Here is a 13,302-nt window from a genome sequence, read left to right as displayed (position 1 = left end):
CGCCTTCAGAGTTTTCATTTTGGGAGGCTATACATTTACGCCATTCTGCAAAACTTTTTTGGTACCACGTATTGCAAAAACATTAAGTCATTTTCAAAACAACCTTGATGTTAAATAGCTAAGTGATATTTCCTTTGTTCCTTAGGCATCATTGTACAGTGGTGGATTATATAACCCTTATAGTTCTCGAACTGTAAGTCTAAATAGGGGAAGGTGGTGAAGAGGAGGGGGATGTAGGTGGGCACAGTTTACTTTCAGAGAAAAAGTCAAAAATGAAAAATATCCAAAGAAAAAGTCATTTAATCTGACCTGTAATTACTCTCTGCATTCAGCTAGCCAGTTGTGACTCATCCAAGCTGTGATAAAATGCCTGCTGGAAATCATAGCTTCAAGTATTAGGGAAATACATAGAAAAACCACTTTTGTTGTTCATTAGTTCCTCCTGAAGAAGTTCTGAGCAGCACTTCTCAGGGCATCCCCTGCCTCTTTTCTCCTTCTATCCAAGGGCTGGTGGATCTTGAGGGTGGGGATGAGGTAGAGTTCTAGAACCACAGGATAACAGTAACCTTTATCCTGAGAACCAGGGGTAAGTTAGGTCCATGATCACTAATGTATTCTGATTAGAAAAAGGAGGTGATCATTGTTGTAAAACCTTTCTTCTTGGAAACTTTATAGCCATCTGAATGCAGTTATTACTCATCAAGAACAAGTTCAGCCCGAAGCAGTCCAGTGGTGAGCTGTCTAGTCTCTGCATGCTTTGTAGAAACTTTTGATTGTTGCGTTAATCTGTACTCACCGTTTAGAATATTGAGGATATGGTGTGATTCACTTTGTTGTGCATGGATTTTGGTGCACCCTTAGAACACAAACTCAAGCACTAATTTATTCTAATAATTGGTGATTTCTCTCTAAATGTGACTTAGCATGTAATTTCTTAAATGAGTCTGCAAACAGTGCCATTAGAATTTTTGAAGTTTTTGTATTTAATTTTCATTTGTGTAGAACTTTTTTGTCTTTCAGTGATGAAAATTCAGTATATAGGTTTCTCCTTTCCATCTTTACTTTCTGCACATTGAGCTGTTTCACCTGCTTGCCAGCACTTCTATCAGTGCAGTGAAAGCAGAAGAAATAAAGCAAGCTGATTTTTAAAAAATTGTTATACAAGAGACAAAACTGAGACAATTATAATTACCTGATCTTTTTGGAGTATTTTTTTTTAATTTATAAAAGTAACATCAGTTAAGGAAAATCCAAGATTCCCCAGACCCCTCCTTCTCCATTTTCATACCCCAAATATAACCTCTGTTCTTCAATAACATTTCAGAGATATTTTATGCATATATGAGTGCTCTTTGAGTGCCAGTGGGTTCATATACATAGTGCTCCTCAATATATTTTCTTTATTTAAAGTAGCTTTCTGTATCAGCATCTATAGATTTTATTTCATTCTTTTTTTTAATAAAAATTTTAAACAAGCTGTGACCCTTAGTGTTTCCACTTCTTGTCTCTTAGAGATAGTTTCATATGAGCACATTCTTTTTAATGGCCATATATTCCGTTAGTGCATAAGGTTACATTTTAAAAGTCATTTCACTGTAATGGACATTAGGTTGCCATACGTTTGCTACTATAGACACTTACACAATGAGCGTTCTTATTCAAGTATATTTTTGTGTACTTACATGGGTAAATCTGCAAGTGTGAAATGATGGGGTCAAAGAGGATGCACATTTAAATTACGATGTAAATTACCATGTTGCCTACCAAAAAGACTGTACTAATTCACATTCCCCGTGGCAAATGATGACTTTATAGGCGACCTTGTTATCCTTGATAATGTCAAAACTAGAGAAATAATTGAAGCAGTTTTTTTGAAGATCATCAAAGGTAACTTTGTGGAGTGGAATACACGAGCTATATGGGTTTTCTTTTATATATACGTTTGTCTCAGTTCTACCATTTCTAAGTGGCACTGCTCAAAAATGCTACTGCTATATTTAACAAAAGTTACACACGAATATTTAAGAAGATAAGAGCTTTTTTTCACATAAGAAAGTAGTTTACTTTTAACCCACCTTGTAATAAAATTTCAGTGGCAGCTGGGCGCAGTGGCTCACGCCTGTAATCCCAGCACTTGGGGAGGCTGCGGCAGGCAGATCACGAGGTCAAGAGATCAAGACCATCCTGGTCAATACAGTGAAACACCGTCTCTACTAAAAATACAAAAGTTAGCTGGGCATGGTGGCGCTCGCCTGTAGTCCCAGCTACTCGGGAGGCTGAGGCAGGAGAATCGCTTGAACCCGGGAGGCAGAGGTTGTAGTGAGCCGAGATTGCGCCCTTGCACTCCAGCCTGGGCAACAAGACCAAAACCCCGTCTCAAAAAAAAAATAAAAATTCACTTGGCAATTATTGGGCCTGGTAGCACTTTTAGATTCCTGAGTGTGGTGGTCCCTTGCAAATAAAATTTGATTTTATACATACACACACACACTTTTTAAAATTTATATACATATATATATATATATATATATATATACACATATATATACGTATATATATACGTATACATATATATATGTATATATATACGTATACATATGTATATACGTATATATATATGTATTTTGAGATGAGATCTTCTTACTCTGTTGCCTAGAGTTGGAGGGCAGTGGTGCGATCTTGGCTCACTGCAGCCTCCGCTTCCCAGGTTCGAGCAATTCTCCCACCTTACTGGAACATACCACCATCCTGGCTAATTTTTTTTTAAGTAGAGATGGGGTTTCATCACGTTGGCCAGGCTGGTCTCGAACTGACCTCAGGTGATCTACCTACCTCCTGTAGGAATTCCTGTATTCCTGCTGGGAATACAGTCATGAACCACTGCACCCAGACTAATTTTAATTTTTATTTAGAGAGGGTAGCTTTCTATGTGGCCCTGGCTAGATTTGAACTCTTCGGCTCAAGTAATCCTCCTGCCTTAGCCTCTTGAGTAGCTGGGACTGCAAATGCGTATTACTGTATCCAGCTTATATTTTCAGTCAAGTGTAGGATCTTGTTCTTATAGGCTAGCTAGATCCTATTTCATTTGCAGGTTGGGGTTAGAATAACTATTTTAGTGATGCCACAATGGTTTCTTAGTGATACTAGAATGAAGATAAACTACACATACTGAAGATGAGTCTTTGGGCGGTAAAGCAGGAAGATGACAGAGCCATGTAGGATGTTAGCAACATCTCCACTAGTTACATAGGAATGAAGAAGGGGAAATAAGAATCATCACTTCATTGTTCTTGTTATAGGAAGTTCTGTTGTTGACTTACATTGTTGTGCTTGAGAATATTATTTTATTCTCTCTCCCAAGCAAAACATTAAGTATATTTATTGACCTCTGATAGGATCCCAAAGGGCTCGGAGGTTTAAAAAGTATGAAATCCCTAGCTGGTTTCAGTTGGCTTACTTATGCACCTCCCCTTCTTTAATTTTTTGAGACGAGTGTCACTTTGTCCCTGAGGCTGGAATGCAGTGGCATGATTTGGGCTCACTGCAACCTCCGCCTCCTGGGTTCCAGCAATTCTCCTGCCTCGGCCTCCCAAGTAGCTGGTATTAACAGGCGCCCAACACCAGGCCCAGCTAATCTTTTTATTTTTAGTAGAGATGGGGTTTCACCATGTTGTTGAGGCTCGTCTTGAACCCCTGACCTCAAGCAATCCACCCGCCTTGGCCTCCCAAAGTGCTGGGATTACAGGCGTGAGCCACTTTACCTTTAATTTAATTTAACTGAAATAAAATATAAGGTTTTACTTTATTTGTGCTTTTTGGAAGCGTCTCCTTATTTTTAATGGCAGTTTATTATGCCTTGTACCAGTTTTTCTGTTAATATGTAAGGGTGCACAATAGTACCAATTATGCTGCTTATATAGATACTTGTATGCATCTCAAAACCTTCCTTAATGTGCCTATAATGAGCTAAGATCATACAAAATTGCACTTTTCATTATCTGCATTTAATATCTATAGTTTACCAACGATGACACCGCAAGCATTGTGTCTTCTGATCGTGCCAGTCGTGGACGAAGGGAGAGTGTGGTGAGCATGGTTTGCATGCAAAAATATAAAATGAGTTGTAAGACAACAACGTGTGATCACATGAAATCTTTTGGGAAGTGTAATTTCCATTTGACAAAAAGAGCATATTCCTCAAATTTGGTTATATAAGTAATTTGCCTTATAAAATGTGTTGAGAGTGCATCTTGTAGAGTACCTGTTACATTCAAAGCCCTGTGTTAAGTGCTAGAAATTCTATTTTAAGCCAGACAAACTAGATTTCTGACTTTATGGAGCTTATATCCTAGTGAAAGAGACGGAAAATAAGCTAGTAATGAAAGAAACAAAAAGAAAGAAATGTCAGGGACTGTGAAGAGAACAGATAATGTGATAGGGAACACGGAGGGGTCAGTATGTGTGTGGGTGACCCTTTGGATGGAGTGATTAGAGATGCTTCTCTGTGAAATTGATCTTTGAGCTGAGACCTGAAATGTGAGGAGCCAGTTGCCTGAAGAGCTGGGAGAAGAGCTTTCTAGGCCTTGTAAGATAAGGCCTAAGGTGAGGGAGAACTGGGTGTGTTTGGGGAACCAAAAAGAGGCCAGTATAGTTCATTTCCTTAATTATTTTCTCCTATGTTTCCTGGTCTTTGGGAATATAAAAAGAGAAAACTGTGTAAACTGAGAAAAGGTACAGTAAACACCCTGCAAATAATTCTGCATTCAACATATGTATTCTTAACAGTTGTTAGCTATAATGAATTATAAATTTTGAGAATTATAGTAGAGGCTTTAGGTAGATACTATCTTAGAAATGCCTCTGTTTAGGGTGATGAATGTTTTAAACATGAGAGATTTACCAGTCCTCAGGAAGTGAATGCTCTCTGTAGCATAAAACTCTAGTTAAGATGAATTAAAAAAACTGATTGTAGAGCTGTGAGTTCATTCAGGAACCTCTTTTCTTTTTTATTTTGATGAGTAGGTTATTAATTGCAGCAGTTTCCTCGTTTTATTTCTTGATACTTTATCACACATCAAAATTTTAAAAAACCTTTCCCCAATTGACCAGGATTCTTCTCTTTTTCTTTCTTCTGTATTTTCTTAACTTTTAAAGCATCTCATTTTTTTCTGACTGAAAGGTTTCTGCTGCCAATTATTTTAGTCGCTCCGATCGTAGGGGAAGTGTTGTCTCCGAGGTAGATGACATCAGTATCCCAGATTTGTCCAGCGTGAGTGTATTGCATGGGGTGTTTGGTTATATTGTCCTAGGCTTGTGACTAACAGCTAATATGTTAGCTAGTTTATAATAAAAGTGGGAACTTGATTTATTGTCTCAAGAAATATTTGTTTGGGCCAGGCACGGTGGTTCCTGCTTGTAATCCCAGCACTTTGGGAGGCTGAAGCAGATAGATCACCTGAGGTCAGGAGTTCAAGACCAGCCTGGCCAACATGGTGAAACCCTGTGTCTACTAAAAATACAAAAAAATTAGCTGGGTGTGGGGACACAAGGAGAATCGCCTGAACCCAGGAGGTGGAGGTTGCAGTGAACATGTTAACATCAAATACATTTGCTCTGTTTTGGAATGTATTCATTAATATGTCTTTTTTATAAAAAAAACCTTTTCCCCTTCTGTGAAAATATCTCCACATAGAACCCATCAGCATCTGCAACAATTATCAATATTTTGCCAGTTTTGTTTCATGGATTTCTTCTCCCTTCCCGCTTTTCCCTGAATTATTCTAACGCAAATCTCACATCATGTCATTTCCCGATAAATAATTCAATATGTATCTCTAACTGAACATTTTTCCAGATCTTTTATATCATTATCATAACTAATCAAATAAGTAATTTTTTTTATTTTTTATCTTTTTAAAAATGTTTTCTTTATTTTTTTTTTAGTAGTGTGAAAATGGAATAAGTAAATCTTTAGTATCATCTAATACCTAGCCCTTATTCAGACATTTGTTATTGGTTTAAAAAATTATTTTTCCTGGCCGGGCGTGGTGGCTCAAGCTTGTAATCCCAGCACTTTGGGAGGCCGAGGCGGGTGGATCACGAGGTCGAGAGATCGAGACCATCCCGGTCAACATGGTGAAACCCCGTCTCTACTAAAAATACGAAAAATTAGCTGGGCATGGTGGCACGTGCCTGTAATCCCAGCTACTCAGGAGGCTGAGGCAGGAGAATTGCCTGAACCCAGAAGGCGGAGGTTGCGGTGAGCCGAGATCGTGCCATTGCACTCCAGCCCGGGTAACAAGAGTGAAACTCCATCTCAAAAAAAAAAAAAAAAAAAAAAAAAAAATTATTTTTCCTTTTTGGTTTTAGTGAATCTATAAAGTGATAGGTAGACTTTGGAAGTTGAATAATGAAATATGCTACTTAGTAAAGTGTCACTAATTTGTACTAACTTGTAAGAATCTGAATTGATTTTAAACATTTGGATTATGGTATTGTTCTGAAGAAGTGTGCCTATCCATTGCTTCCATATTCATCAGGAACCAAATTTAGGAAAGGTTGTCCTTGGGGCATTTGTCTTAATGAATGAATGCCAGCCAGCAACTTAGGATCTACCTGCTTATCTCAGAATAACAGCTTGATTTCTCTGTGGCACGTCTCCTCACTTGATGACATTAGTGATGTTTTGTTCATAGACCAAGACTATACCATTTGGAGGGGGCGAGAAGCAGCATCTTCCTTCCTTCCTTCCTCCCTGCCTTCCTTCCTTCCTCCCTTTCTTCCTTCCTTCCTTCCTTTTTCCCTCCCTTCCTTCCTCCCTCCCTCCCTTCCTCCCTTCCTTCCCTTTCTTTTCTTTCTTTTCTTTTTCTTCTCACTTCAGCCTTCCCAGTAGCTGAGATTACAGGTGTGCATCATCAGGCCCGGCTAATTTTTATATTTTTTGTAGAGCCGGAGTTTTGCTGTGTTGCCCAGGCTAGTCCCAAGCTCCTGACGTCAAGCAGTCCACCTGCCTCAGCCTCCCAAAGTGTTGGGATTACAGGCATGAGCCACCACTCCTGGCAAACATTTCTTAATAGAACAGTTAGACATTCATTTTTTAATGAAGAAATTATTATTTATAATGAGCATTTCACTGATCATATTTAAATAGCTATTTTGAACTATTTTAATTCTAGAAGATAATTTCATTTTTCGTCCTTAAATATTCCAGATCATTGGTTCTCAAATCTGGCTATGCAACAGTATCATCTTGGTGTGGGTCAAATGAGTAACTCTCTCTGCATACAAAGTTAGAACACTGGATTCCAAGTCATTCCCCTGAAATACTGCCCTTTTTTTTGAGACGGAGTTTCGCTCTTGTTACCCAGGCTGGAGTGCAATGGTGCGATCTCGGCTCACCGCAATCTCCGCCTCCTGGGTTCAGGCAATTCTCCTGCCTCAGCCTCCGGAGTAGCTGGGATTACAGGCATGTGCCACCATGCCCAGCTAATTTTTTGCACCTTTAGTAGAGACGGGGTTTCACAATGTTGACCAGGATGGTCTCGATCTCTTGACCTCGTGATCCACCCGCCTCGGCCTCCCAAAGTGCTGGGATTACAGGCTTGAGCCACCGCGCCCGGCAATATTGCCCTTTATAAGTTGCCTAGTAATCCCTTCTCTGTGCCCCTACCCCCATAAGTATAGATAATTAAATTTATTGTTTACATCTGTTCTCTTAAAAAGTGAATTCTGTCAGCCTCTTAATTTATAATGTCTGAATTAATAGTTACGTTTTTCTTATATTTCTTCTGTGGTGATTCACTTTAGTAATTACATATAAGTGAAGATGCTGAAAGTTTAAAAAATCTCCCCCTTCCCCTACTAGTTAAATATAACTCTTTTTTTTTTTTTTTTTTTTTTTGAGACGGAGTTTCGTTCTTGTTACCCAGGCTGGAGTGCAATGGCACGATCTCGGCTCGGCGCGATCTCGGCTCACCGCAACCTCCGCATCCTGGGCTCAGGCAATTCTCCTGCCTCAGCCTCCTAAGTGGCTGGGATTATAGGCACGCGCCACCACGCCCAGCTAGTTTTTTGTATTTTTAGTAGAGACGGGGTTTCACCATGTTGACCAGGATGGTCTTGATCTCTCGACCTCGTGATCCACCCGCCTCGCCTCCCAAAGTGCTGGGATTACAGGCTTGAGCCACCGAGTCCGGCCAATATTAAATATAACTCTTTAACATAAGCAAAAGGTTTTCTAGAGCAGGGATTTACAAATCTGGCTTGCCCCCTGTTATTTTATAGTCTTCAAGCCACTTGAAGGTTTGGTTTATTTATACGTATGTGTGTATACACACACAGACACACATTTATATATACATATATATATATGTATATGTACATATATAAATATATATATTTTTAAAGACATGGGGTCTTGCTCTGTCTTGCAGACTGGAGTGCAGTGGGGCCATCATAGCTCACTGCAGCCTCAAACTCTTGGACTCAAGTGATCTTCCTGCCTCGGACTCCCAAAGCGCTGGGATTACAGGCGATTTGTATATTTTTAAATGATTATCTATAAATACCTTATCCTTAATTTTGCTTCCTGGCAAAGCCTACAGTATTTTCTGGGCCTCTCTCTGGAGCAGATAACTTTCTCTAGTAGTATTTTTTTAAAGGGTAAGCTGTAGTCCAGCTTATCTTGTAGATGAATACAAAGGAGACTTGCTGTTAATAGACTCCCCTCCCCTCCCACTTTTATAAAAAGATGAGCTGGAAATCTCCATTTCAACATGAAATATTCTGATTTTAAAATATTGGAATGAATTCAGAATTCTAAAAGACATTTTTTGGTTACATCATTGTGTACTAAGTATGTTTGTAAGCTTATAGTTCATAACTTCTGAGCTAGCAGGTGCTGAGAAAGGGTGCCAGGTCATGATTCTGCAAGCCTATGTAATATTTTTGGTGGCTCTAGACTCTTATTTTCTTCTCCATTGGCTTTATTTCTGTTTTGTAAGTCAGGCTACAATAAAGGAAACAAATATAAATGTGTTTTAAGTAAAACTGAAATTTTGCCAATTGTTAATAATTAAACCCATTTCTAAATGGAATCCTTAGCCAGTTTGGCAATAGGAAATTGTTAAAATTGATTGATGTCTTCCCGTCTGTGGTTGAGGAATCAGATATTTTTTCAAACGATTTTTGAGTAGCATTATCAAGTTAGTATATATATAAATTAGAAGTTAATAAAGGATTAAGATCCAATGACCGTATTAAAGAAACTACACTGAAAATACACTGTAAATACTTTATTACAGTTTTATACCTTAATATATTAAATATGATTAATTTTGTTCCATTTTAAAAGCTTTTTTTCTGGATCTGGCAGACTCTGGATCATCATTATGAACATGAGCTTGTCATTGCATTCCAGCCATGTGGAACTCTTGGCTGTTGGATCCTCTTGGACTTTTAGAATACCAAGTTTCAGCTAGGTATTTTTCTAAATGGAAGACAGCACATAATATAGTACAAGTCTCAAAAGTGAGAACTGGGCAAGTTAGTGGAGACAAAATAAGAGAACTGTGTCATGGTAGCTTTGGGTAATTTTTGCTGGCTTGACAATCTCTGAGGTTTGGTGTATGATCAGTTTGGGTTTCGACAGTTGGGATCGGTGAGAAGACAGTGAAAGCAATAGAGTCAACATTGTGATGGATTAGTTCAGTGATATGGCCTCTGAAATGTAAGATTATTCCAGGGTCAGCCTGTTAAAAACTGGGTGAGTTTGGAGGTCATTTTTGTGAGAAGTGGGTATGAGGAAGGATTTCAAATAAACTTGGAAGACTGTTTTAATTTTGAATACTACTTGCTTTTCTCTTTAACACGTTGGCAGAAAAGAGTTGGAAAATATTCTGAGGAAAATTAGGCAGTTTATTCAAATAAAATATTTATTTCACCTTGAAGAATAATACATTAAATATTGGGCAATGTACTATAGAGGCATAAAATAATTTTTTATGGCAATAATTGGCAATATAGTATTTTAAAACAAATTTCATGCTGGGTGTGATGGCTCATGCCTGTAATCCTAGCACTTTGGGAGGCTGAGGTGGGTGAATCACTTGAGGTCAGGAGTTCCAGACCAGCCTGGCCAACATGGTGAAACCCCGTCTCTTCTAAAAATAAAGAAAAAAAATTAGCCAGGTATAGTGGTATGTGCCTATAATCCCATTTACTTGGGAAGCTGAGGCAAGGAGAATAGTTTGAACCTGGGAGGCAGAGGCTGCAATGAGCCGAGATTGCACCACCGAACCCCAGCCTGGGTAACAGAGTGAGACTCTGTCTCAAAAAAAATAAAATTTAAATTAAAAAAAATCATTTCAGTCACTGTCATTACCTGCTTAGAAACATTTATATGTTGTTTAAAAAATCAAAATGAGGACTAGAGTACACCAAAATGGCCGCCCCCGTGGATCTTGAGTTGAAGAAGGCCTTCACAGAGCTTCAAGCCAAAGTTATCGACACTCAACAGAAGGTGAAGCTGGCAGACATACAGATTGGACAGCTAAACAGAACGAAAAAGCATGCACATCTTACAGATACAGAGATCATGACTTTGGTAGATGAGACTAACATGTATGAAGGTGTAGGAAGAATGTTTATTCTTCAGTCCAAAGAAGCAATTTACAATCAACTGTTAGAGAAGCAAAAAATAGCAGAAGAAAAAATTAAAGAACTAGAACAAAAAAAGTCCTACCTGGAGCGGAGCATTAAGGAAGCTGAGAACAACATCAGGGAGATGCTGATGGCACGAAGGGCCCAGTAGGGAGCCCCTTGGGGAAGCTTTTCCTCTTGCCCCTCCCATTCCTGGTGGGGGCAGAGGAGTCTCTGCGGGGAAACAGCTCCTCTTCTGCCTTACGGACGCTTCATCTGGATGGCCTGACAATGTCACATTTCCTACATCACCCTGAGCCCCTTTTGCTTCCCAGCTCTGGAGTTTTTACCTTGGTTTTACCTCCCACCTCGGCCCAGGACACTTCCCTCTCAGGGTGTGTGATGAACTCCCAGGAGAGGGAAGATGGGAGCCAGGACAGATAGGAAGCTCCGCCTATCTGTCCACTAGGCATGCCAGCCAGACCAATAAAAAGTGGCCACTCTGCTAAGCCTGCTTTTCTTGAGCCGAGGGGTGGAACAGAGGGTTAGAGAGGCAGTGGCTGTCTCAGCTCCTGCTCCCTCTGCATTGGAGCCCTTCCTTCCTTGGGGGATGGGCTCTTGCCCTCTTCTCTTTTCCCTTCCTGTACCTTTGACTAACTCCTCAGCTTCCTGGCCTGCATGTAGTAGACAGAAGAGGAAGAAAGAACACTGACATTCACAGCTGAATAAGTGAACAGGATAGCAGTCCCTGGATGGCAGTCTGCCTCAAGGTTCCTTTTCCTGCCTTCTCTCATACATTCCAAAAGGAAGTTCAAGAGTCAGCAGCACCTCCAAGACTATCTCCTTCAGGCCAGTATCATAAGATGGACGCTGTAATCCTGAGGCCTCCTAGAGGCTGAGGGCAGCAGTATGCTCCAGCTGGCTCGTCCCAGCCCAGGTGGGCCAATTATTCAATTTTTAAGAATTTTGTTGCAAGCCAGTTGTTAAACACAGCCATTATAATTATGTAAATGTGCAAATTAGGTTAAAAACAAGGACAATAAATATTCAAAAATCAAAAAGAATCAAAAGGAGCTAAAATTTCTTTTTGAGAGTTTTTACAGCAAGAAATAACAGTTAAGTGTCTAAAATAGTGTTTATATTATTGATGTAATACTCTCATCATAATAAAGAATATTCATAAACATAAGTGTGGGTAATAAAAAGAACACTAAGAACTTTCAGATATAGGGAAGTTAAGGTGAAGTGATCTGAGTAGAGCCAGAAATTTTTCGTGTTTTAATAATTAACTGAGAACGGTTTTCAGATCTTGTCTCTAGATTGGACCTAGAAGGTTTGTGTAAGAGCTGGAATTACTTTCTTTTTCTTTTCTTTTCTTTTTTTTTTTTTTTAATTTTGAGACATAGTCTCTTTCTGTTGCCCAGACTGGAGTGCAGTGGCACGATCTCGGCTCACTGCAGCCTCTGCCTCCCGGATTCAAGCGATTCTCCTGCCTCAGCCTCCTGAGTAGCTGGGACTACAGACACGCATCACCACACCCAGCTAATTTTTTAGTAGAGACGGGGTTTCACCATGTTGGCCAGGATGGTCTCGATCTCCTGATCTTGTGATCTGCCCACCTCGGCCTCCCAAAGTGCTGGGATTACAAGTGTAAGTCACCACACCTGGCCCCAGAGTTATTTTCATTTAGTTAAATCTCTATGTGACTTTTTTCTCCTGATAATTGGAATAGCATATATATATATATATATATATATATATATATATATATATATGCAGGTAAACAATGTGAACACTGAACTGAAGATTTACAAAACTAAGGGTTGGATTTAACTCTGCAACTTTCAGCAAAATCTTTCACCTCCAAATTTCTTTTTCCCTAGCTATAAAAGTCAAGGTCTTGGACGAGACCTTTAAGGTACCTGCCTTCTTGAAGCACTGTCTTAAACAACCTTAAGGCCTATCAGCAGAAGATAGGTTAACTTAATGATGGTAAATTGAGACAACAGGCTACTATGAAGCTGTTTAAAATAAATGAGGGAAGTCTATTAGTACAGATGGGGTATGATTTATTTATTCATCCAACAAATTTTGAGTCCTTCTGTATGCCAGACACTATTCTTGGTACTAGGAGTACAGAAAAGAACATACTGATACAGAGCTTACATTATAGAAAGAGAGCAGACAATAAATAAGTGAATAAATACCATAGTGTCAGGGAGTGATAAATGTTATGAAGAAAGATGAAGTACTTTCTCAAATCTCTGAGACTTGGTAAGGGGGAAAAGAAGATATAGAACCTATATGGGACACTTACTAGAATATTTTAAAGACTTTGGGGTTGGTTGCTATTAAAGAGACTGGTGGTCAGGGTATGGCATGGTAGGGAGAGAGCCCTACTCATCTCCTTTTGTGCTGTTTGATTTTTTGTGGGGGGGTCACATGTGCGTGTATTACTGAAAAAAAAATCCTTAATGGTGTGAGAGAAAATATTTTGGTGACATATTTAACATGCTTTAGTCCAATCTGAACTTTTTTGGCTGAGTGTACTAGTCTTTATCTATGTGTCCTGTGTCCTAACAATGTTTAGAAATGAAGTTTTTTCACTTTTGGTTTTATCAGACTTTTCCTTTTAATATGTACATGCTTTTTTTGTATTAACAT

At 39.2% G+C, this 13,302-nt stretch overlaps 1 protein-coding gene and 1 pseudogene across 28 annotated transcripts in view; both read left to right on the top strand.

Moving 5' to 3' along the window:
- LRRFIP2 (LRR binding FLII interacting protein 2) overlaps positions 1 to 13,302 on the top strand; it is a 137,130-nt gene that overhangs the window by 73,887 nt on the left and 49,941 nt on the right. For 19 of the 28 annotated variants that reach the window (XM_039461897.2, XM_074406019.1, XM_074406016.1 and 16 more), the window contains 4 exons: positions 146 to 193; positions 676 to 732; positions 4,018 to 4,086; positions 5,180 to 5,269. The exons of 8 other annotated variants lie outside the window; for them this stretch is intronic. In XM_039461897.2, the coding sequence (XP_039317831.2) occupies positions 146 to 193; positions 676 to 732; positions 4,018 to 4,086; positions 5,180 to 5,269 (264 nt within the window). The remainder of the gene's footprint in view (positions 1 to 145; positions 194 to 675; positions 733 to 4,017; positions 4,087 to 5,179; positions 5,270 to 13,302) is intronic. One more of the 28 variants, XM_039461904.2, reaches the window with a different exon arrangement.
- Positions 6,307 to 11,846, top strand: LOC101027763 (prefoldin subunit 1 pseudogene; annotated as a pseudogene).

This window comes from Saimiri boliviensis, chromosome 9 (assembly GCF_048565385.1).
Source record: "Saimiri boliviensis isolate mSaiBol1 chromosome 9, mSaiBol1.pri, whole genome shotgun sequence".
Lineage (NCBI taxonomy): Eukaryota > Metazoa > Chordata > Mammalia > Primates > Cebidae > Saimiri > Saimiri boliviensis.
Note: the sequence above shows the minus strand (reverse complement) of the source record. Positions and strands in the feature narration are given on the sequence as shown.